Below are 26,933 nucleotides of genomic sequence, written 5' to 3' on the forward strand. Positions count from 1 at the left end.
AGCCCCAGCATTTGCCTGGTGTGAAAATGGGAAACCACGGAAAACCATTTTTAGGGCTGCCGACAGTGGGGTTTGAACCTACTATCTCCCGAATACTGGATACTGGCCGCACTTAAGCGACTGCCATACTGATCTTTCCTACCTCTGTATGGGTGGGTAGGTGGATAGTATATTGTCTGTCATTTATGAGTTTCAGACTTTCCAACTGTGCACATGAAGTATTGGTTTACCTTGCACATCCCATGTTGAGTAGCAGTTGGTGTACCAGAAGGGATACTGCATTGTATTACAAGAATTGCTCAAAATGTCACACCATGCACCTCAATGATTGTTGGACATGTCTGAACACTCCAGGTATATGATGGTAACCTAGTTCCATATACTGGCCAAATACTGCAATGTTCGTAACGGCATCCCTGACTCCACACTTAACCCTAAACACAAACTATCCCTCCATCCAGCTAATAAATACAACAGGTGTACCTCATAAAAAAACTGATCGTAGGGCATAATTATGTTCATAGGACTATTTGTGTTGTTTTGGGGTATACTATATCCCCACCCCCCCAATTACTCCCTATGTTTGGGAACACTCTATATAATTCAAGGAATTTGCACTCCCATCCTTTTCTTTCTTGCAACTGCCATTAGCTTGAATCACACATCAAAATAATGATTTCATAGTACCTGTCTCACTAATTTTGTTCATGTTAACCCTTTTAATAGTTTCTAAAACAAAAAGTTCTGTAGCAAAATTATATTGCATTAGTATATTGAAAGATTATTCAAAGATTAAAGAGAAATTAAAAATTTATTTCAATGCTTGTTTACACAGACACTCACAGTAAAAATTTGACATCACACAGGAAACATTTTACTACATAGCATCCACTATTTCACACATCAGTCGATCCAAGGGGTTACAACTTTCATTTGCAGCATTATCTGCATTTGATGTGTCCATGCTTTCAAACAATTCTGTAGGCACAATCAGTTTGGAATCTAATTCTGAATCATCAGGCAACATTTGTAGAGCTTGCTGTAGTATCTCCATCACCTGTAATAAAGCAAGGTGTCAACTTTATACTTCTGCACGTAGTCTTGCTAGCACCTCTACCAGACATACTTAATCTCTTACAAGTATGGGTAAAAGTTACTTCATATCATCTCCACTGTCAGTGTACCAAAAATTTCTTGGTACATATAGTTAAAGGAGTCAGATAAGGCTCCAATCTTTCACCATTATTGTTTAGAGATTAACCGTCTTACTAATAAACGGTGTATAACATTTATACAAGGTTTATACACCGTTTATGTGAAATTCGTTACTAATAAACCGCGTATAAGCCTTCTGTGTATACATCTGTTATAGTTATTCATTGCATTGCTTATACAGACCAGGACCCTTGTATAAGTGCTGTATAACAGCGAGTGGCAGAAAAAGAAACGAGTGAGCAGTTTATTTTCGTGGTATTTGTTGTCTACAGTAATATAATCGTGGTGAAATATTCAACTTATCCATATAACATTGAACACACATTGAAAGAATGGACGATAACGTTGAAGATCTTCACGGTATTTTAAAAATAGAAGACATACACCATTCAGAGGTTATGGAGGCTAGGCATCTTTGTAAAGCAAAACACTTTAAAGAGATGGAATGACAATGAATGACTATAAAAGAAATGATGGTTGGGCGTATTTTTATGTAATAATGTGTTACTGCTTAATAGACTTTTGAAATTGCGAGTTTACTGTATTATAAATTATCTGCCTCTACAAAGATCTTTCTCAAATTTGAGTATAAAAAGGGACATATTCCTCGACATAAAAAATGGTATAACTTGAAAACCGTACATAATATGATTTCCATACTTTGTAGTTGAATACGCAGAAATATGATGTATAAATGCCTAACAGAAATTTTTTTGATCAAACCTTTCTTTTAGCTACTTTTCTCCTGAAAAGTAAGGATTTTGGAATGTGTACACTTTTCAACTCGCCGATTCAATTAGAATTGCCTACGTTTTCCGTACTATCCCAGTTAGAAGCTATTGGTCTTTTCTTAAGCTTTTCCTTTTTTTTTTGGCATTCATTACACAAGCAAGCTGAAGAAAGGTTGATATCAGATAAGCCAATTTCCAGCTGTCTCACTTTGTGTTGCCACTGCCTTTTCGATATGCCGTGCTACTGCACGACTTTCCGGAAAGTTTTGCTTGTAGATAACCAGCTTCAATCAAGCGACTCGTCTTCTATTTCTAAACAATTTTGGGACTTCATATTCATTATTTATATTGTGACATCGCGCCTCATTCGCTGGCTCATTTAACTTTTCACCTCTTCTTGTAAACATTATGAGACAGTGCTGAAATTTGCGTGTGTTGTGCTACTATTCAGAAGATCGCGCCTTACTTCTTATAAGTGACTGACTTTCTACTTCTTCTAGATTTTACGATTTTAAATTGCACAGTGCGAATCTACATTAACATATTTTGCCTCTTCAACTGTTTTTGTGAAAGACTCACTCATTTACCTACGCATTGTTTTTTGCATTTTATTCGGCTGATGATGACCCAGATTAGGGTCAAAACCGGTACTGCTTCCGCTTTTAATTAAACAGGAATGTAATACTACATTTCATATTTATTTGTATTGAATAGGTTGAACTACCTTATTTATTATTTCAATTTCATTATTGAAAACCAGCAGAGGCGATCATAAAAGCGGTGAACGTGTGAAAAACGCCAGTGAACTGCAGGAAGAGATTCCTACGCCTTGGAACGAGTGTATACGTGCTATATAGTAATACAATGCGTATACCACGTTTATTAGTAAGAAAAATATAAAACGCTTATACAGGGTTTATTCACTGTATAACTATACAAGTGTTAAACAACTGTATAAGGAATTTTTATTAGTAAGACGGTATATGTATAATTTACAGAAAAGTATAAATTGGTATACAGTTGTCTTGTGAGTAGTTTGACTTACACAAGTAGTTTACAAACAATATTATCCTCAGATTCATTATATGCTGCTCTTGTACAGATAAGAGAAAAATGGGTGGATTCAAGTTTTAAATACAAGAAGTAACTAAGGTGAAATAAGCATAAAGACTGTTGGTAAGACAGCGTGCGAGTATGCTGAAAATTATATTAATTTACCTATCACAGAATGCAAATGATCACTGAATTTATTCAAATAGCAGTGGTTATCTTGTCATCAGAAGATAATTGGCTTTAAGAATGCTGTCATATGCCATGATGTAACACTATAATTGAGAGAATAAATCTACAGTACTGTAGTGGGGGAATTCTGAATGCAGTGGCATAAGTTGTTACTTCTTCCATTTCCCCAAAGTTTGTTAACAACTGAAATGGGCTACACCTAAATTTAAGAAAATACTTTATACCTTATCCAAGTGCTTTTGAAACCGCTGAGCAGTTTCAATTCTTTGGCGACGCTGAAGTTCCATCATGACTCTCAGTGTTTCCCGAGCTTGATGTGGTCGAAACTCATTCAGCAAATGATGGATATGAATAAACAGAAGGCTCAAATCCTCAACCTTTTCTGCTCTACGAGGAGAATCGGGACATTGCACTAATAAGTCCAACAGGTCAAGGAAGTTGACTAACAGAGAATGGTTCAGCTTTCGTAGTTCCCGTCGTCTGTCAAAATGCTGAGGATACAATCGTTTTATTCCCTGGAAGAAAGAAAGAAAAATCATTCATCAGAAATTTCATTGGCACAGATGTTGATCACAAATAAGGACAAGAAATATTCTAGAAATTCAATGGCCATATCCTACAAATTTCTTCTTCTGCATAAAGAAATGAAAGCTAACTATCCAATGCAGTGCACGTATGCTAGGTGTAAAATGAAAGGTTAATTTACGTAAAGTAGCAAGATCATTAATGGGTACAAGTGTTTTATAAAAGTACCTGTTAGGCTTGACCCAAATAAAACAAAATGATCACTACTGATCTGCATTTAGGGCAGTCACCCAGGTGGCAGATTCCCTATCTGTTGTTTTCCTAGCATTTTCTTAAATGACTGCAAAGAAATTGGAAATTTATTGAACATCTCCCTTGGTAAATCATTCCAATCCCCAACTTTCCTTCTTATAAACAAATATTTGCCACAATTTGTCCTCTTGAATTACAACTTTATCTTCATATTGTGATCTTTCCTACTTTTAAAGACACCACTCAAACTTATTCGTCTACTAATGTCATTCCATGCCATCTCTCCACTAACAGCTCGGAACATACCACTCCATTGAGCACCTTGTCTCCTTTCTCCCAAGTCTTCCCAGCCAAAATTTGCAACATTTTTGCAATGCTACTCTTTTGTCGGAAATCACCCAGAACAAATGGAGTCTTTTCTTGATTTTTTCCAGTTCTTGAATCAAGTAATCCTGGTGAGGGGTCCCATACACTGGAACCATACTCTAGTAGGGGTCTTACCAGAGACTTATATGCCTTTCCTTTACATCTTCCTACAACCCCAAAATATCCTCTTAACCATATGCAGAGATCTGTACCCTTTATTTACAATCATATTTATGTGATTACCCCAATGAAGATCTTCCCTTATATTAACACCTAGTTATTTACAATGATCTTCATAAGGAATTTTCAACCCATCAATGCAGTAATTAATTGATCTGACTAAGGCATTTTGGTTCTGTAAACCGTGATGCTTTGTGGAAGATTTTAGGATTGTATGGTTTTCCACAGACATTTATTTCCAACTTGAAACTGTTCTACGCTGATATGACGGCAGCTGTTGGAGGACCGGTGTCAAGCAAGGCTGTGTGACTGCCCCCACTTTGTTCTCATTATATATAGCCGCCGTTACGTAACTAGTCAAGGACGTTTTTCCTCCAGAAATACAGATCAGGAATACAGATAAATTATAAACTGGATGGGAAACTGTTTAACTTGAGGGTGAAGACTCTTACACTTTCTACAGCATTAGTCGAGTTACAATATGTGGATGATAATGCAGTTGTAACTCAGTCTGAAGAAGAACTAGTGTTAATCCTGAATGCCTTTTCAACTGCATACAGAAAGATTGGTCTCAAACTGAATACCAGTAAGACACAGATTCCTTATCAACCAGCCCCTGGAGAAAGACATAGAGAGATCAATGTCTCCATCCATGGATTGAGCCTTCAAGTAGTAAACTCCTTCCCTTACCTTGGCAGCATCCTCTCATCAAGCGCAAATATAGAGTCGGAAATCCAATTCAGAATCAACCGTGCTTGAGCATCCTTTGCCAAACTACGGTCCAGAGTATTTGACAATCATAATGTCAATGTTGCAACAAAGATCCTCGAATACAATTCAGTTGTAGATCCCAGCTTACTATATGGATCTGAATCCTGGACATGCTATAAGCGGCATTTTAAAACGTTGGAACAATGTCAACAGCGATGTTTAAGGGAAATTTTACATATAGCCTGGCAAGATAGACACACAAATGTTAGGGTACTTGAAGAGGCACAGACCACCAGTATACAAGCCATGGTTTTAAGATGTTAGCTACGATGGACAGGGCATGTAATACACATGCCCGACAATCGCATTCCCAAGCAAATGTTTTACTCTGAGTTAACAGTGGGTAAGTGTTGTTTGGGAGGTCAGACAAAGCGATTTAAGTATGTAATTAAGGCTAATATGAAGATGTGCCACAGATGTCAACAACTGGGAGACCTTAGCCCTCAACTGTTCATCCTGGAGATCTTTAGTTCATCACGGCACACTACTTTTTTGAAGAAAAAACAAAACAAAAAACAACGCAGGCAAATAGTGAATGATAAGAGGCAACGAAGGAAGGAAAAAGAACGAAATAGGAGAACAATGGCTGTTCCACCTGGGACTATCTGCCATCTCTGCGGCAAATTCTGTGCCTCCCGTATTGGGCTGTTCAGTCACCTACAGACTCACAGATGAAGAGGAGTTCTGATCGGAAGACCAACCTATTTGTTTTCGAGTGTCTGCTATTTTATTATACTTCCTAGTAATTTTAATTATATGAATTTCATTTAGTCGTTAACCTTGATTTAGTGTAGTGTAGGCTTTATAACAGCGGTGCCCAAACGCTGCAGAGTTCACAGTGTGTACAGTTACCGCACACTGACTTCGCATGCGTGAAGAGCTCGGTAGGCGTGTCCGCTCTCGGGGAGAGACGGACGTTATGTGGTACGGAGCACGGACTGCAGAGTTGGCCAGGGAATATAGCATACACGGTTCAGGATGGCGGTTCATTGGAAGTGCTGTTGTACATGCATTATGGATAGCACATAAAAAAAAATAAAAAAAGAGAAGAAGTGGCAAAATTTTGCATTCGTTTAAAGTGGACTGGGAATTGCAGTTCTTTTTCATGCCCGACAGAAACAGCTACCATCGGACTATCGGCGGACACCAGAAATTTACTGTCAAATGTCACTATAATGCTGTCCACAAGAATATGACACGTTAGTAGGCGAAGAACGCGAAGCAAAGCTTAGGGATTTGAAAACACATTATCGCAGTCAGCAGGCAGATTCTGACGTGTTAAACATTTGAAAACATATTTTAAGATTCAATCTTCTGTGGCTCACAACTGCAGTATGTTCAATAGTGTCCTTCCCTTCTACTTTCAGGAAGATGATCTCAACACGCCGGCATTAAGAGCTAGTTACAACACAGCACTAAAAATAGCAAGATTGGGAAAGCCATTTGCGGATGGCGAAATAGCGCTTCGTTGACACAGCATAACTTCTCTGCCCCACAGAAGCCAGCAAGTTTGAAAATGTCAGTCTTTCCCACCAAAGAATGACACGTCGTATCTGTGCCGTAGCCAGTGATGTACGTCGACAATTAATTCATGTGGTGAAGGATTTCATCGCCTTGGATGAGTCCACAGATATATCGGATACTGGACAGTTAGTTATTTTTTTTCCAAGGAGTGGACAGTAACCTCCGCATTACAAAGGATCTTTTAGATATGGTATCCATTAACGACACCACCTTAGAACCGTGGAAGACGTCATCGATGCAGTCGGTTTGGATTGGAATAAATTGGTATCGGTTATGACGGATGGTGCACCGGCAATGAGAGGCAACAAAATGGGATCCATTGCCTGTTATGAAATAAACTTGGGCGCAATAAGACTACAATGCCCGGTGTTCATTGCATTTTGCACTAACAAGCGCTTTGTGCGAAGTCAGCCAAGTTAGGAGATGTCATGGAAGTTGTTACATTTCTGAAAGGAGGAAACGAAGACAATGATGACATTATGTACAGTGACGTCCGCTGGCTTAGCCCCGGTAAAGTTTTACACAGAGACCTGCGATACTTAACTTCTCAAATGAGAAAAACAAACATGAGTCAAAATTAGAAGATCCTTGTACCCCTAACTGATATTACCAATCATATGAATGCTTTCAACGTTGTTATGCAAGGTGAAAACAATGTAATATCTGATATGGTCGAGAAAGTGGAAGCGATCAATAGAAAACTTGTACTTTGGGAAAGCCAGCTCAAGTGCTGGAACGCAGTGCATTTTCCAACATTGGACTCTGTATCCTCTTCTACAAACATTTGCGAGACCATTCAGTGTGTAAGTCGATGATGCTCCTGTTCACTTGCAGATGGAACTTATCAATCTCCAGTCTACCACACACCTTAGAGATAAGTTCTTCCTTGTCAAAAAGTACGAAAGAATTTTACGAACATTTCTCGCGAGTAGACTTTCCATGCCTTCACTACAAGGCTGCTAAAGCTCTCTCAGTATCTGGTTCAGCATGTTTGTGAGGGGTTTTTCTCTGTAATGAAACTTTACAAACTGTTGCATCCAAGATTATCTGACAAAAGCTTGCGAAACAGTCTGTGTTTATCTGTGTGTCATACGTTTGTGCCAGACATTGGTTTATCATTACAATACCATTTCGCATGTGATATCTTGTTCAATATTGTCACAGGTTTACTCAAACAAGGACATATCGTATGGATTTGTATTTGTTTATTGTATATGCCATATAAACCACAATAAAATAATAAAATATTGTGCGGTGTGAAAGTTTTTGTTAATTAGTGGGGAAGGAGAGCAGTATTCCCCTCCCGAATGCTAGTTGAGTTGGTCATGCTGGGAGGAGCAGTTCTGGAGGGGTGGTAACATTAATGTGCAAGTATAAGGCCAGCTCATCGCACAGCATATCAGTATGCTGCACAGGTGCGAAATTCCTAGCCACCTCTGCTTTATAGTCCTAACTACGCCAAGCAAATCACGGCAAAAATATAAATAATGGACTGAATCGTGGGAAGTCCCTTTACTACACTCCCTATGTGGATGGAACACTGCACCATTCAATCTGCCTGCAGTATTTTTTAAATATAAAACAATTTGGTGCTTTCAACATGGCCAACACACTTTGATGACTTCTTCAGATCCAAACCAATCCAATTCAACATGGCATAACTTTAACACTGTTGATACAGTAAAGTCACAGAAAACAATGGAGGGTACATTTATGAATCATCATCTTCTATGTGCCTTGCCTAGTCTCCCATATGATATAGATGTAGATTCCCACAGGGAACTTGAAATATTTGTCCCAAATGAGTAAATTTATAATACCAATATAGTCTCCCAGACGTTGACTATCACTACAATGTAGTGCCTCCTGTTTTTCTGTCAGGCGGTACAGCTGTTCAGTTGATCTTGTTCTTGTCCATGCTTTGATGTTGTTGAGACAGACCATTCACGTCCTCCATCTACTCCAATGCCCAAGGATTTTGCCCTTCAGCATAAGTTTTAACAACTTGTTTTCCTCACCGCACAATACATGGCCCAAGTAGGCAGTCTTCCTGCATTTAATGATTGTCAGTAGTTTTCTTCTACTGTTCGCTTTCCTCAATACCCTTTTGTTGGTGACATGCTGGACCCAAGACATTTTCATTATTCTTCTATGAAGTCACATTTCCGAGCTTCCAGCCATTGAATTGGGGTCTGCTGTGGAGTCCAAGATTCAACCCGTAAAGCAATACAGACCAAATGTCACATTTTACCATCTGCTGTCTTAAAATGTTAAATTCAGAGCTTTGTTGCACAGCAGTGATTTCATTTTCTTGAAAGTGGCTCTGGCTATTTCAATATGTGAATCGCTTATTTCAGAAACCCCTCATGTCCACTACGAGCGATTTATCAGGAGAACAAAAAAACTAAATAATAATTCATGCTGAATCACAATATGAACCAGTTTTAATGTATGTTAACTACATGAGATGTACATATTTTCCACAATTTTTGAATCTTCATTTAATATTCACTGCGGAGATACAAATTGTTAAATTTTTCAGACAGAGGGGTTTCTGAAACAAATGAAAATGCATTTAACTATTTCATGTAAAAACAACTGTGCCCGGCCCCGTGGTGTACGGGTAGCGTGCCTGCCTCTTACCTGGAGGCCCTGTGTTTGATTCCTGGCCAGGTCAGGGATTTTTACCTGGACCTGAGAGCTGGTTCGAGGTCCACTCAGCCTACGTGATTAGAATTGAGGAGATATCTGACAGCGAGATAGCGACCCCAGTCTAGAAAACCAAGAATAACAGCTGAGAGGATTTGTCCTGCTGACCACACGACACCTCGTAATCTGCAGGTCTTCGGGCTGAGCAGCGATCGCTTGGTAGGCCAAGGCCCTTCAAGGGCTGTAGTGCCATGAGGTTTGGTTTTGTTTTATGTAAAAACCATTACTAACAGTACATATTTCACCACAGTATAACATCAGTCACATTTTTTTATCCACAGCCGTGGGTTTGGAGTATAAATTATTATAGAATCACTGAATTTGTTCAGAATGAGGTGGGTAAGGTTTGAATTTTTTAAATCTGCCATTTTTTGTCTCTAATCATTGGCATTTCAGATGGGAAAGCTGGTTGTGATGGAAAATCTGGAATTTCCTCTCCTTCTGCAAGTCTGAAGTTATGTTCCTGCAACCCACCAGTGAAATTCCAAGTTTTCACCACACCAAGAGTAAGATTGCTGTAGGAAAACTATATAAAGTCTGAAAATGAGATTCCACAGACACCACATTCTTCTTGCAAAGCACTGGCCACCATGATTTGAAGTTACGAATTTCTTCTTTATTCATCATGTGTACCGTGAAAGCTCTTTTAAGAGCTAGAAAAGATTAATAATTCTGTATACTGTACTGCACTGGCAAGTACACTCTATCAGTCTTTTTTACGTTTCTGTTCACAACCCTGAAGTCCCTGTCACATATCAGGTAGATGTGCCCTCTGATGGGGAAATATTGATGGATTGAATCAAAACTTCCTTTGGCTATCAATGTCAACATGAGCCGGATTACACAATGATTTCTGTTTAGGTCAGTGCAGCCGTCAGAGAAAATAGGGAAATGATGGACACTTTTGGCAACATATTCATTTTCATTACTTAAGATAAAGGAGCAAACTTCACTGGGGCTCTTTTTAGTTGTTTCATCATATGCGTAGAATATAGCCTTTCCAGATTTTAAATGATGTGTATTGAAGACACTGAAAGTATGCTGATGCAAATAGAATGTGCCTTGAATGGGGATAACTGGAAGCATCAGATTTTGCATGTTATCAACGCAAATGACAGCAACATCTTCAGAATCTCTGCACATGTTCTGCACACGATCAATTGTCTGTGGAACTTTTCAGCTCTTCTTTTATGAATTAATAGTTTGGTTGCAGCCACATGCTTTGCATTGTTACTTAAGGTAGGACTTCTTTTTTCCACACTTAATTCTTGACACAACATGTATCAACCTGTGATTGACCAAATTTCAAATTGAAATTTTCATTAAAGATTTTCCAGTAATACCAATATGTAAGTTTCAATTGAAGGTATTGCAATTGAAACAGACCCCACATCTTTTTCCATTAAGATTTGACTCCAAGTATTTGTACTCTCTATTTGTGTAGTGATTCATGAATTGGAAAGCTGTTATGTGGTTCTCAACTAACAGTGTTACGTCAGCTGGAAATGCATTTGAAGATCACTGTTTAGCCCGCATATCTTTGGGGGACTTACCAGACATTGAATTTGAATTGAATTGAAATTTATTGATCATGATTTACATGCCACTGAGGCTGAAAAGCCTCTTTATGTAGCGTCTTCTTATAATACAATACAGATTTATGATCACAGTAACTACATTTTTATAATATTAAAGTATTAAACTAAACATGAAACATAAAAAAATGAAAATACAGATACCAAATCCAGTAAGGTTAAGACATACATTATATAATAAGTAAGAAAATAAATCATTTTAAGCCCTTCTGTTATTTTGGACTACATGGATTTAAAGAATATAAAGCTAAGGCAGAGAAACAATTTTCTTCGAAATATACATATTTCTGATTGTTCGACACAAGAATGCCTGATCTCAGCCGATCTCTTAATCTCCGCAATCTGTCATCAGATAAAAATGCGACTTATAGGCTTGAACACGGCCATCAGAGCTAGAGAGCCTATATTTGTACTAGGATCTTTAGGTTTGTTCTTGACAGGTAAGCTGTTGTTGCTGACAATCCTGGAGGTTTTCTTGCTATGTCACATACTTCTATTACGCTCTGTAAGTAACCATGTTGCTCATTTTTAGTGTCAAAATTTAAGAACTTGGAAAATAATTTCATCATAACATCTGAGCTAATTTTAGTAGTTGTGCGTTTCCACTTGCACCTGCAATAACAGATCAGTGCATTATCAGGATGAATATTAGTAACAGAGTAACCAAACAATAATAGTAGTTACACAGGCATTGTTAAAGCAAATGGTTTACCTGCAATCACAACCTTGTTCTTTAGGCTTAACTGTTTCACTTTTATAGTTCACATACTCAAGTGTTCTTAATTCTACTTTCTTTTATCCATTCTCGTTGGTATATAAAGCTTTTCACTCCTTTCTTTCTTTTATTCACACTGACTTCACTACTACTGGACTCCATTTTACTTACAACCGATGCATAAAGCCTGAAATGTACATCCAGTAAAAATGCGGGAAGAAACCAGAAACATGTGATATTACCAACCTTACATTTTGAATAAAAAGCACTAATCTCCTGGACTTGAAGTGTTTCTGCATCAATTGAAAACTTCCGCCAGCTACTGGAGCCACTGTTTACCGTTGACATGAGGGGTGTCTACACAAATCGATGTGTCTATATGAGTGGTTCAAATGTGTTCCGAGCAAATCACATAATCTCAATTTGCTTAAAAAGTGGACGAGGGGTTTCTGCAACAATTGGTGCATGTGTCTTAATTTTCAGATCAGGGTCAAGGTTATTCGTAATCCAGCAATCTGCTCACTTGTTGGATCAGTTGATCGTTGAATTTCAAGGAACCAGTTCTGTTCTTTGTCTTGCTGAAAACTGTTTATTTTATTTTGTTGATGTTTATATTAAGGCCCATCTCTTCACCAACAGCATTAGCTATAGCTATAAATTCTCAGTGTCTTCAGCAAGAATCACAGTGTCATCTGCACATCTTAAAGCACTTACTGGTTCCCCATTAACCTTTACACCCATTTCCACATCTGCGAGTGTTCTTTTAAATATTGCATCTGAGTAGAGATTGAACAGTACTGTAGAGGGGTCAACAGACAACCTTGGCTTGACTCCTTAATGGATTTCTACAGGATGTCAGAATTTCAACAATTTTCACCACAGCCTTCAGTTTCCAACTTTGTCAGTATGGAAAGAGATAAACAAAGTAAAGTCTGTTAGAGGCCACAAAGGCCCTTGGAGGAGGGGAAGTAAAGTAGCATCTCATAGTTAACAGTTGTTTTAAATAAATAACATTACCGGTACTTTTGATTTCCAGACAGTACACAAGAACCAAGCAGAGAACTTATTAATAATACTAGCTGAGGTACCTGTCCTTCGCTAAGGAATTCTAGGTTAGGTAGTGTACACATTGTGAGCAAGATAGTATTAAATAGCATAGCTCTCAACGTTACTCTAGAAACACGACAGGGGAGTCACCAAACGTCTTTTCTCATATGAAGACTGGGTTAGGGAATTTTCATTGTAATGGTAGGCCTGCTCGTTTTTCGAACTCAAATGAACATAGATCATTACAATGACGTCAGTAGGAATGGCGCGATTTAAAGCAATACTTTCATATGAAATACTTGATCAAATGAAAAACTACACATTATCTCACTTTTAGGAAACAGTACTACGCTGCCGATCTAACAGTCCAAAGTTCCAGAGCTGGAATGATCAGGCCGCAGACACCCGTGATCCATGAACACACTTTTTTTTTGGTGGAAGGGGGGTTCGAATAGTGGAGAGACCCAGGGCAAAAACTATGCCATTTTACCAATCTGTTTCCTAGGAGTACCCGATGAGTCAGAAAATCTCAATTCACTACACTGGCGGCGGAAAAATCTATCTGACTTGGAGGCAATTTTTTCCTCCAAGCCAGAGGAGAAACCCCCTCTTCACTGCTAATTTGGCTACTACTAAGTGAGCCTCTGTCTTAAGTGTGCACACTGCTCATTCAAAACAGCACGTCAGAGTAGGGATCGAATAGCTGGAATACTATGATGAACCAGTGTGTTACGTACCAGCAGTATCACAAAATGTATGAACCATGTGAATGGCATGCTAAAGAAGAAAGTTTTCTAACTCTCCTGCTATTTCCCGCCAATATTCAGTCAGGCTGTTATATTCGGTACGCAGCAGTAATCCCATCTATCGGAGTTAAGTGGCAGCATAAGAGATAAAGAACATCACAGCAAACAAGGGTCAATGTAACGTTACTGTTGATCAATGCTGTGTGCTTTCGATATTGTAGGCCTTCACATTTAGTTTTTTCAGACTCTGAAATACCCCTCTTATCATAGTTGGTACAGTAAACTGAATAAAACATAAAATGATTGGAAATTGTATTCTCTATAACTTTTGTCGTGTAGTACTTTTCGACAGGAACAATAACGTAGATACATAATTTTTAGGCGCCTTCCCCTAAACTACAATTTGATCCAGGGTGAATAAAATTGTTTATAGTTTAGACTGTAGTTTCTTATTCCCCAACTCTATATACCGATTTTCATTAAATTCTGTTAACCCATTTTCTCGTGGCTCGGCGTTTATATGGACTTAGCATCAAAAATACAAATTCACGAATATCTGTGTTATCACAGCCGGTATGGTAAATATGTATAAGAATAAATCATCAGAAATTTAATTCTATATGACTTAGTTATGTAGTATTTACCGATAGGACCACTAATAATATAAATATTTGAGAATTGAATTTTAGGCCTTACCCTAAACTACCACTTCACTCAGCATGAATAAAATGATTTATAGCCTACATTGTAGTGGCTCATCCCCCGATTTTACATACCGATTTTCATTAAATTCTCTTCAGCCGTTTTCTCGTGATGCGTGTACATACACAGACAGACAGAAATTACAGAAAGGTAAAAAGTGCATTTCCTTGTTAATGTGGACATGACCGATACAGAAATACCATTATTTTCAAATTATGAGCAATGTACAGACAAAACTCTTATTTTATCATCTATCTATCTATCTATAGATAAATAACTTATAAAATAAATTATTCTGTTTTGAATTTTCATACATGAATCAACAAATGAGTCAATAATGTTGTAACTTATGAGTTACTCTTTATTGTAATGATGAGTTTGCTGTATGAATGCCAACCTTACTCAAAGATATTAGAATCAACAAGAATATAAAGACTGACCTCGATAAAATCACATTGGTGATCTAGTAGTGAAAGTTGGTTCTTATTTGACACTGCCTAGAGCATTGTTGATTACCAATACACAAGATACTCATTTATCCAGACTGGATGGGAGCAGAGGTGATTTGGATTATCTGGAAATAAACTGTCTGTCTGTTTGTTAGGTCATCAGCCCAGAGGCTGGTTGGATCCTCAAATAGCACCACCAAAGGTTATAAGGAAACCCCAAAAACCAATGGCAGCGCCAAAATGAGGCGTACTAGGCAATATGAGGAGTGAGGTAGTTTGCCATTGCTTTCCTCACTGGGTCAGAAAGTACTATTGCAGCACGACTGACCCTATGAGCAGCACCTTTCACAACACTCAGATGCACTAGTCATGCTCTGAATGTCATTACTCAGCACTACCCATACCCCAGCAACTTCCATATTGTCACAGCCATGGATGTTGACTGGGACTTCGGTGGAAGCTACACTTTACTCTGGCCTGTGCCAAGAGATGGATGCAAAAGTACTGTATCCATCAAGAAATGACAGCAGGCAGGGAAATAAACTAATGAATGAATACAAGCTACATAATCTATACCTTTATTTTGTCACAAACAAGAAATAAAAAAACACACTTTTTAGAAAATTAATATTCTACTAATTTTAATTTCCTGAAATAGTGTGCAAGTTTCTTTTGTTTCAAATTTGTGTGGTGTTTGAGCACAGCATAATTGTGTAGGTGTTTAGCAGATAACAATAATTGGTAGTGTGCAGTGGCGGCGCGTGACTTTCGTCACTCGGGGTTCAACAGAAGAAAAAAATTGCACCCCCCCCCCCTCCACCACTCCCGTCGTGGGCCGTAACCTCCCAAAATAAGATGATAGAAGTTTTGAAAATATGATTGAATACGAGAGAAGCAGACAATACATGCCGATATTTACCACATGCAAAATTAGAAATGTTTCACAATCGACTTACCCTATGTAGACAGCTTATACAAAAAATCCATCCTGCGCTCCTTGAGGGATGCAAATTTATCTATAACTGCTTCGTTGAAGTCCACAGAGTCTCGAACCAAGTCCTTTTCAATTGACAGCATAGCAAGAGCATTAAGTCTATCCTCGGTCATTGTGCTGCGCAAGAAAGTCTTTATTCTTTTCAGGGTTGAGAAGCACCTTTCTGCTTCAGATGTCGTCATGGGAATAGTAATAACTATACTTAAAAGTTTTATGCTTTCACCAAAGACATTCTGCAACTTATTTTCTAAAAGAAACTGCAACAAAGTCGTAGCCCCAGAAACAGTTCGAAAATCATTTCTCATGTATAATATTTCAAGTTCGGTTCTCAGTTTCGGTTTGTCGAGAAATGGGTAGGCCTCACACGCTTTGTACAGAAGTGAGTGGGGAAACTGCTTCTCAAAGCTGCCGAAATTTTCAGCTTGAAACAAGTTTGCTGCAAGAAGGTGGTTTGTGAATTGAAACCGTTCCTTTGCTTGAAGAATGACTGTGTCACAAACTTCTTTTGCCGCAACTCGTTTCGAGGTACGCAGCGGCCCTCGTGATACCTTCACTGGCGGGGGCAGTATATCATGTTCGTCAGCGATGTGGTCAATTTTATTTTCCCGAACCATTTTTATAGCAGCCTCGAAACCTGAAAGTGCGCCTTTGACTTCCAACGGATCTGAATTTCGCTTTTGTAGCTGACTGTATAAAATGTCCACATGAGGCATTATCTGATCGAAAACAGCCAACCAGAACTGAAATAACGGGTGCTCCAATTTTAAACGCAAACCTCTTGCTTGCGATATGGTGTTAGGCTGTCGAGAGGTAGTTTCCAGTTGATTCAGGCATTCGATGAGGGCATCTCTGTTCTCGTAAACTACTTCAACGGTCCTTGATTTAAAATTCCACCTTGTGTTTGAAGCATGAGGTACTCTTCTACCAACTACTTCGGTCAATACACCTGATCGCTGCGGGGAGTTATTAAAGAAGCTGGGGATTTCACTTAAATCTGCAAAAAATATACGGACATCCGTATTCTGGCTTGTCGCTTGTGCCATGACTAAGTTCAAAGAATGGGCATAACAGTGAACATAATGTGCATGCTTAAAATCTTCCCTGATGAGAGCTTGCACTCCTGAATGGCGACCACTCATTACATTCGCCCCATCGTAACTTTGTGAAATTAACTTATCTGGGCTATCAACAACATCGCTCAAAGCAGATTTTAAACACTCTGCTATTGTCTTAGCATCATGACTAACGGGTGAGAGGAAACCCCAAAATCTTTCAACTGGCTTACCACTGGGAAGAACGTAGCGCAGTACAATAACTAATTGTGCTGTAGTTGATATATCGGTGGTCTCGTCTGCGATTACCGAAATGAAGGGCGCAGTTGTGATTTCTTTCTTTATTTTCTCGCGACAGATTTCAAACATGCACGAAAGCAGTTCATTCTGAATGTCTTTCGAGGTGCCTTTGAAAACAGTAGCTTTGGACAGATGGTCCTTTAATGCAACGTCAATTTCAGAACTAAAACTAACGAGGCCTCGGAATATGCCAGGATTCGACGATTCACTTGTTTCGTCATGCCCGCGCAATGCCAACTCAAACGCGCCACAGAACTTTACACAGTCGATAATTTTTGACAGCACATAACGATTTTTCCGTACTTGATCGTTGTGTCTTTCGACAGACTGCCTGTAAGCACAATCAAGTTGCTGCCCGATATCGTGTTTTCCCAGAAGATCGAATTCTAACTGGGCAAGCATATGAGATTTAGAACTTTCGTGTTTCTTTATTTTTTGGGACAAATGTCCTAAATCTACCACTCCGACTTTGGTCCAAGTCCCTTCGCTTTCATCACTCACGAAGCATAAACACGGAAAACAAAACAACCTGTTAGAAACTTCGCACCCACAGATCCACTCGGTTCTTTTGTATATATCCACTGTGAATTTACGCACGATTTCTTTACTTTTACTTTTAGTCTGCCTCGTTATAACAAGATCAGGCATTGGGCGCCCGGCATTCTTAATCTCAAGTTTTCGCTCAAGAGAGAGACAAGAAAAGTTTGTCTTCTTAAGTATCTGGACACTGTTCAAACTCATTATGTAGCTCCTTACCTTTCCGGGGCACAAAGATTGTGGACGTAACTACAACGCACAAAAACACACACATGCACACGGACAAAAGATTGTAACTTCTTTATATCCTAAAAATTAAGTTTCAGAACGGCACAACGGTGCAGAAAAACACTCACACACTTGCACAGCGTACAATAATGTTACGAATTATGATAATTGCTAAGTACAAACGTTTACAAACACTAGTTTCACACTTGAAAAACACGAGGAAACTATAGGAATGAATGTTCGCACTTTTCACAATGTTGGTAACTTAATTTTAAGAACTAGTGTGAGCTGGTCAATTAACGTTTTCATTGGTATTACCTTCCCGCTACTCTTTGCCTCAATGATTTTTAAGCTATGTTTCTCTCCAAAAAAGTAATTATTCCAAAGAAGGCAAATGAATAGATGTTTAGTAAGTATTGATATATTTGGGACAAGGTATCAATTGGAATTTGGCAATTTAATATGACTTTTGGTAGTAATGATGCTGTTCAACACTAGCGCTAATTATGTGCACTATTCTCTGCTGCCTGGTTAAATTCCTGTAAGGGCAACAGATGGCAGGCACATACTATTACAGTTTTCTTACCCCAACAACACGACTTGCGACAGACTTGAGAGAGAGTGGCATACTGCGCATGCCTACACCACGGATATTCTTTTCTGCGATATCCAGGTCTTGCCTTAATGCTGACAGACTTCCCTCCGCACCTCACTGGTCCCTTCGCCTAAGTACGGATGGAGATGCCGCCTTGTATGGGGGTTCATTCCAGACGAGTCTCCAGCCACAGACTATGCGCAGCTCACATGAATTAAAAGCCAGTACGAGTATATTACGGACGGATGGGCTTAGTAGCTGAGTACAATTTGATATAAACTGGAGGTGCATTGCTCCATTGCGCTATACCAGAAACCGCCACTGGTAGTGTGAAAAAACCGCTGAGGAAGAGGACAGTAAGGTCCTCGAAACATGTGCGGTGTATGAGGTTATTACAAATAATTAATTAAATATCTTTAAGTATTGACAATGCTGATTTTAAATATCGAGGGTGTATTTATTGGAGTAGACTGTAATCAAAACGTACCATTAGAAAATCAAACCACAAAGGTTAAGTTAATAGACTCTGTTTAGCCAATGTCGGGCAGCAATCATTTGATCATCCGCCATCATACCACTGTTCTTTCCAACCAGTCACTTACATCATCTGCATGTGGGCAAGCAGGAATGTTTGTAAATGTTTCTAAATACAAGTGAACAACACAGCTTCTTAACTGTGTACGGAACAGGCCCAGACTGGCCTTTCAAGGTAATGACAGCCTCAAGTACTGGTCTGGCGATCTCTACTTTACCTGCAGTGACAACATAATGCAACCGTTTCAGGTGTGTTATTCAAAGGACGTGCTTATCTTTGCATTAGGAGAAAAAAAGACCAAAAAAACCAACAACCAGTCCAGATAAACCAGAAATTCTGATTAACAAGGGCCAGATAAAAGAGGTTCTTGTGTATTTACATTTGTGCAACGATATATTAAGGTTCTATAGGCTTTACACTTCATTCTTTTTCAAAACTGCCATCCTTTTCTTACAATGTACAATTTTTACATTTTACATTAACATTTCAAACACATGAAAGTCCATTTTGTAACACCTGTTTTAGCACTGTGGATGTAAACCCTAACTTGTTTTATTGCATCACCTGAAGCCTTCTAATTCGGAATAAAAAAGCCAATCTTGTGACTTTTCAATCAGCCACTATAACCTTAAGCAATGTTGTACTTGCAGTATTAAGTAGTGTTGGCTACTTCGAAGCAGTATATTGATTCCTTCATGTGTCCAAGTGAATCGATTCACAAGAACGGCGAGCTCACGGCACACGTATCAGCTGACTCGCAGCAGACAGTGCTGAGTGGCGCACTCACTACCGGGACACTGGACACTGGCAGGGAGCTGAACTTCCACTGCAGCGAGACATACAGAGCTGGTGCTGTACCTTAATTAAGGCCACAACCGCTTCCTTCCCAGTTCTAGCCCTTTCCTATCTCATCGTCGCCATAAGACAGTCGGTGCGGTGTAAAGCAACTTATTTGATTTATAGTTAATATGAAGCCTACTTATTGTGGACACAGGTATTTTTACATCTAATTCTGTATATACAGGGAGAATAAATTAAGTGTTCGGACTTCTTCTCGCATGCCGTGGGAAGTCCCGAGCAAGCGCCATATGGCTTCTGTCAACACGGCGAGATAAGAAGTGTTCACTGCAGCGCGTATCTGTTTAGCATTCTGTCCCTCAGTTAGAAAATATTGGACTTTTAAGGTGTGTTGTGAGGTTATTATCACAATGGTTAAATACACTATAGAGCAAAGAATATTTTTGGTCGAATGTTATTTGCACAAGAAAAAGAAACCAGTTAAAAGGTGCCTTTGAAAATTCCGTAGACAATTTCCCGGTGCGACAGTACCATCAGAACATTACGTGCATCAGCTCGTTTACAAGTGGCGTAGTACTGGTTCCGTAAATAATAAGAAAAAAAAAGCGAAGGAGAACAGCTCTCACATGGGAGAGGTTAGAAGATATACAGGCAAGACTCCAGGTCAGTCCACATAAGTCGCTTCAGAGAGTAGCTCAGGAAAGTGGTATTTCACCTTCTTCAGCACGTAATGCAACAAAATTATTACGTTTACGATCTTATCGGACTCATTCAGTCCATAACATACTGCCTACCGATTTCAATGCAAGAATACGATTTTGCAATTGGCTAATAAATAGTGTCCACGACGGTATTGTGGATCAGAACTTTCTTTTTATGAGCGACGAAGCCTGGTTTCATTTGAGTGGATATGTCAATTCACAGAACAATAGAATCTGGGATACAGACAACCCGCACATTTTACAGCCGAGACCTCTGCACGATGTGAAGGTGGGTGTGTGGTGCGCTATCAGTGCCTGACGAATTATCAGTCCGATATTTTTTCAGGACACGATTACTTCTGACTGTTATATTCACAACATTCTGGAACCATTTTTTGCTGAACTGACTGAAGAAGAGAAAAGGTACGGCTATTTCCAGCAGGATAGTGCAACGGCCCATAGCTCTATGCGACGGTTACGGGAAATATTCGATGATGATCAGATCATCAGTAAAGGCTTATGGCCCCCTCGTTCGCCTGATTTAAGCACATGTGATTTTTATCTAAGGGGAAATCTGAAAGGAAAAGTTTACAGGAATAATAATCAAACTGCAGAAGAATTAAAAACTGAAATTAGGAACATTGTGTGTTCTATCGGTGTCCATGAACTACAAAGTGTGTTTCGAAATCTCATTACATGAAGCCTGCATTGCAGCTGAAGGAAATCACTTTCAGCATTGTCTGTAAATACTGGTGAGTTTAGTTTAATTTTCTAGTTGATTTATTTATTTATTTATTTGTTTATATATTTATTTATTACTGGCGAGTTCAGTTTAATTTCCTAGTTGATTTATTTATTTGTTTATTCATTTACTTATTTGTCCAGAGCATCTATGTAGCCGGTGAGTTCAGTTTCGTTTAGTTTCTATAGGCGTAATCATGCCGCTTCTTTGAGCTGACTATGCCTGCTTGTCATGGCGGGCACTGCGCTCGCTGTCTCCGCTTCCCAGCGCGCTTAATCCTCGGCACTCTGCTCAGCACTTTCAAATTAATCACCCTGTAGAATAGAGATGCAACTTTCAGAGAACTGTGGAAAACCACAAGATAGTGTATAAAATTATTATTATTATTATTATTAATTGCATAAGTTTTGTGCTGTAATACAGGGTCTTTTTTTAGCTTGCTCCATGAGTTAGGGAAACATGCACGGAAGGCGATAGCGCAGTCGGGTGACTCGTTTCCGAGAGATATATTGCTTCATGACCAGCTAAGATGATCTAATGCAGTGCGGTAGTGATAACCATTACTTCACGCAATAGTTTAGTTTAACATCTGTGGTATTGGTAGCATGTTCAATGTGTTTACTTTAAAATAGCATCGTTTCTGTAGGAATACTAAAGCAATCGTGTGTTTAATGAGTGATGTATACAGTAGAACAGCGTGTATTCACTGTGTTGTGCTATGCAAAGCATTCTTCTTATACAGATTGCCGCTTTCAAGGAAATCACTTACTTCTGACTGTTATATTCACAACATTCTGGAACCTTTTTTGCTGAACTGACTGAAGAAGAGAAAAGGTACGGCTATTTCCAGCAGGATAGTGCAACGGCCCATAGCTCTATTTACAAATTTCCTGGCATCCTCCCTCCTCATAGGAGTACGGTATGTAAATTAGTAAAGAAGTTTCACACTACCGGGTCCATTCTTAACAAGAAATCACGCAGGAGACGAACCATTTTAACAGAGGAAAAGCTTGATGAAATAGAAACTCTCTTGGAAAGAACTCCACCAAAATCCCTGTCGTGTCTCGCCATACAAGCTAATGTGTCATTATCTTCTGCCCACAAAGCAACAAAACTCTTGAAAGCAAAACCGCACAAACCCACCCCTGCCCAATATTTAAGACGACCTGACAGTTTTGCTAGGGATCAGTACTGTAACTGGTTGCTTCAGTCAGTTCACGATGGGTATGTTGACCCAGAACTTTTATTTTATAGTGATGAAGCATGGCTACACTTAAGTGACTATGTAAATAGTCAAAACAGTCGCTACTGGTGTGCAGAAAATCTCCACCAGCTGCATGTCCGTCCACTTCATGGTGTAACGATAGGAGTTTGGTGCGAAGTATGTGCTCGCAGAATTATAGGGCCTATATTTTTCCGTGAAACAATAAATGCTGATCGATATATAGACCTCATTTTCAGACCATTCTTTCAAGAGCTGACGGAAGAAGAAAGGAGTAATGGTTACTTCATGTAACGGCACACACTGCTCATCGGTCTGTGGAGGTATTACGGGAAGTTTTCGAAGATTGTGTGGTTAATTATCCCCCTACATCTCCTGATTTAAATCCCTGTGATTATTTATTACCAGTGGAGGATGCTGAAGGGAAAAATGTATGTGAACGACCCTCACACAACAGAAGAACTACAAGAGAACATTACACAAGTTATTTCGAACATCACACGGGCTGAGATTCGTCGAGTGTCTGCAAACCTATTTACGAGATGTCAGGCGTGTTTGACAGCTGAGGGACAACATTTTGAACATCAAATGTAATGCCAGGTAGTTATTAGACTAATAATTTCACTAGAAATGGATTTCTATAAGTGTGAATTGCCGTGAGTAGTGGGGAGTAAAAGCACTCATTTACCGGCTAGCGACGGAGTGTCATTGCTCCAGCCGTGCTGTGCTCTGACTGGTGCTGCGGAGCGAGCTAAAAAAAAAAAAAAAGACCCTGCATAATAAGCATGTACTGTATAGTACTGCACAAGTACTTATTTTTTCCTGCATTTCAATTTTTAACTTATTTATTTTGTATTATGTACTTACCGTGAATATAATGAAGTTTCCCAGGTCTTTGAAATCATATACGAAAATACTAGGCAAACAACTGATAGGGAATCTCCCACCTGGACGACAGCTCTAAATGCAGATCATTGATGATTGTGTGTACAAATATTCTTCATTTAATTGTATATACTTATTTAATGGAGTTGTCATTGTGAGGGGGAAGGCTTTGTAACATCAAAACTTAATGCGAAGAAGTGGCTGCAGGAGAAACGTGAATCTGAAAGCTAGATGATGCATAGGAAAGCAGTTCATAGAATGAAGACCAGATCGCAGCAGCAAGCACTGAATGTTGTTGCTGCTGTCTCATCGGTATACACTACACAGATGCAATAGGATCGATGACTCTAATGAGCCATGAATGGGCTCACTTTACCGATTCAGTAACGTGAACAGAATCAAATGAATCGATTCAGTGAAATAATTACATGTGATAAATCTCATAATTAGACCGTATTGAAGATAATGTATTAAAGTTAAAAACTTTTTTATTTTATAACCACCTATTCAATACAAAGATAATACACTCAATTATTTATAAAATATTCATGAGGTACATTGGTTAATAGGACATGTTTCGTTCGTCTTTGCGAACATCATCAGCTATAAATAACAAAGCCTAAGGTCAGGGCCCTGAGTTTATTTAAATGGTTAAAAATGTCGTTATATTAAAAAAATGGTAAAATTGTGATAAAAGTAGTTGTATAGTAATAAAATTAGACTCTAACACAGTATAACGATTAGCATCAAGAATTTTTCATAAAGTACAATGAATATTGATAATCTGAAAAGTAAAAACAATCATAAGGGTTATTAAATTAGAAAAGATAAAAGTATGTCTACTATTACGGCTTTCACTACAAGCTGTGTATTAACAAGCAATTTCACAAACCAGACGTAGATTGAGTGTGTGCTGTGCGGAAAAAATTGTGACACATACCACATACTAAAGTGCATGAAAAGAACGAAGTTGATCACAGAATACAGTAAGGAATAAGATTCTGTACTATGCTCGACTGAGCGCACCTTCTTATTCTTAAACATAAATGTAAAAATACTTCTTAAGGTAGGTTGGTGGGTCCCCAGCAGCTAACATTTTAGCTAAGAGTTCTCTTGAAGTTTTGCCCTGTCAGTGTTACGGTACTGTTATTCTCTGTGGGTGGGGGTGGTAGAATACATTCATGGTATCTCCTGGTCTGTTGTAAGAAGCAAATGAAATGGCAGCCTCCAAGGGCTCTCGGCTTGGAAGCATGGGTTGGTAACCATACAACTGAATCTGATGTTGCTTCCACTTGCTTGTGGCAGGTTCCTCCCTTTTCTATCCGATCTGCCTTTGTCAACTTTTATTGTTCGACTCCAGTGGTATTACATGTGCCAGGTCTAGGGAGTCTCCCTTTATTGCCCTTACCTTTCTTTCGTCAATACCCTCATTCTTGGAAGAATCTGATCACTTCCAATTTTTTTCCCTCTGATTAGTGTTAAGGGAGGATGGCTGCCCAATTGTACTTCCTCTTAAAACAATAATCACCGGGCTGAGTGGCTCAGACGGTTGAGGTGCTGGCCTTCTGACCCCAACTTGCAGGTTCGATCCTGGCTCAGTACAGTGGTATTTGAAGGCGCTCAAATATGACAGCCTCGTGTCGGTAGCTTTATTGGCACGTAAAGAACTCCTGCGGGACTAAATTCCGGCACCTCGGCGTCTCCAAAAACAGTACAAGTAGTTGTATGTATGTTGTATGTTTAGTCATCAGCCCGAAGGCTGGTTGGATCCTCAACAGTTCCGCCATGAGCTGTCATAGATGGCCTAGGCATCACTGAAGAGACGTACTAGGGAAATTAGGAGTGAGGTAGTTTCCCGCTGCTTTCCTCACCGAGCCAGAAGTTGCTATTACGTATCAGTCTGCCAAGCCCAATGAAATGCATGCACCAACCGACCCTATGAGCAATATTTTCACACCATTCATAGCAGGGACTGGCTGCGTAAGGAATGGCATTACTAGCATCGCTCATACCTCAGTCACTTTCATTTTGTCAAAGCCAAGGATAAGACAGAGACAGATCAATGAAAGTAACAAAATTGCTCTAGCCCATACCAGAAGACTTAGTGCACTGTAAACACTAGGTCCCACCAGCAAAGGCATTACAAGTAGTTAATGGGACGTAAAGCAAATGACATTATTATTTTAAAACAATAATCACCTCCAGCATAAATATAATATTGTTGATTAGCCTACTTTTAGAAACTGTAGGCCACCATATCTTTCACAGGGCAAAAACTCTGAGGATACATTTCTAAATATATCAGAGTGTGATTTGATAGAATCTAACAATGATCTTTCAAGAACAAAATGTGTCATTCTATTTTAATTAAATTGTTTCTTTTTCAGGGATAATTCTGTTACCATATGTTTTCCTTTTCAGATAGTTTATCAATTTATTTATTCAAAATTAGTTTTGGCAGACTGAATAACCTAATAGTTCCAAAATAAACTTTGTGAAAGTAACAAACAACCAATTCAGCATGAGAAATAATTTTATGAAGGGATATACTTCTCAAACTGAGAAAAGGGATATGTGTGGAGGAACTGCAGAACTGTCTTTAAAGTGCATGGAAAACCAATGCACTATTTCGTGAGATAAGGAGAGAAAATTCTCCCAATAAGCCAATTAACTCTGTAGTCTGTTGCTCCTGTTGCTGTACATGTGTTTATTGGAGTATATACTGTAATTAATCAATGGGACTAAACAACAACGTTTTCTTATATTATGAAAAAAAAAAAACCATTTAAAATTGTGAACCTTTTACTGTCTTGATAAGGAAAATCCAATAACTTGAGGGTAGCCGGTCTATTCTCCGAGGGAAAGTGTTGGAAAACAGTTAGTTGTGGAAAATATGGATCAATGAAGTCAGATAATTTTAAATGCCCTCTGAACAATAAGAGCAGGATGATGATCACAACCAAGTACCAGGCTTATTGACATACTGTCAAAATATGTATAAGAAAATGTTTCTCACCTGACTCTCGAGAGGCCTGATAATTGCATCATCTGCATTGAAAGGGTTACCGAACATCGAATACGAATCATGAATTACTGGTGGCGGTCGAGGAGCACGACCTCTCCGAATATTTTCATCCGTATATTGGTTTATGTATTGCACAGGAGGCAATGGCAGAGAGCTGACTTGGGCGGTGTCAGAAGAAGCCATGGGACTTCAAATATTATTAATAACGATACACACTAAAATTAGCACAGGTATGACGGACTATGATGTTTACAATATTTTAAAAACAAGAAACAAAGTACTGTCAAGGTGCTTGTGGTTACATCTTGAATATAGGCTATTGAATGTCATAATATATTCACAACCAAATTTACAGACACAGCCCTTATGGCATTGATTCACTAATATTTCAATATATCATTTATCGCTCTGAAAAATCAGCTCCAATACTAAGAGTAACTTTAAATACGCAAGAACATACAATTACAAAACACACTTTGCATTTTGAAGGAACACGTCAGGTTTACCATAACGAGGCATTTTACCAACTTTTCACAAACTAGCTTTCATT

The 26,933-nt window shown here is 38.8% G+C and overlaps 1 protein-coding gene across 1 annotated transcript; it reads right to left on the reverse strand.

Annotated features, from left to right (window-relative positions):
• Window positions 1–792: 792 nt before the first annotated feature.
• Window positions 793–26,852, reverse strand: MED7 (mediator complex subunit 7). Its single transcript, XM_067144608.2, has 3 exons — window positions 26,375–26,852; window positions 3,413–3,703; window positions 793–1,057 (listed from the first exon to the last, which is right to left on the reverse strand). Exons 1-3 carry the CDS (start codon window positions 26,564–26,566, stop codon window positions 878–880), a joined length of 663 nt encoding a protein of 220 aa, XP_067000709.1. The 5' UTR covers window positions 26,567–26,852; the 3' UTR covers window positions 793–877.
• Window positions 26,853–26,933: the final 81 nt, after the last annotated feature.

This window comes from Anabrus simplex, chromosome 3 (assembly GCF_040414725.1).
Source record: "Anabrus simplex isolate iqAnaSimp1 chromosome 3, ASM4041472v1, whole genome shotgun sequence".
Lineage (NCBI taxonomy): Eukaryota > Metazoa > Arthropoda > Insecta > Orthoptera > Tettigoniidae > Anabrus > Anabrus simplex.

Bases quoted from the DNA above. Each gene is read 5' to 3' on its own strand.
- MED7 (XM_067144608.2), bottom strand. From the start codon at position 26,566: ATGGCTTCTTCTGACACCGCCCAAGTCAGCTCTCTGCCATTGCCTCCT. The intron at 3,704-26,374 runs GTGAGAAACATT...TCTTTCTTCCAG, and splicing joins TCAGGCCTCTCGAGAGTCAG to GGAATAAAACGATTGTATCC. The intron at 1,058-3,412 runs GTATAAAGTATT...GCTTTATTACAG, and splicing joins TTCAAAAGCACTTGGATAAG to GTGATGGAGATACTACAGCA.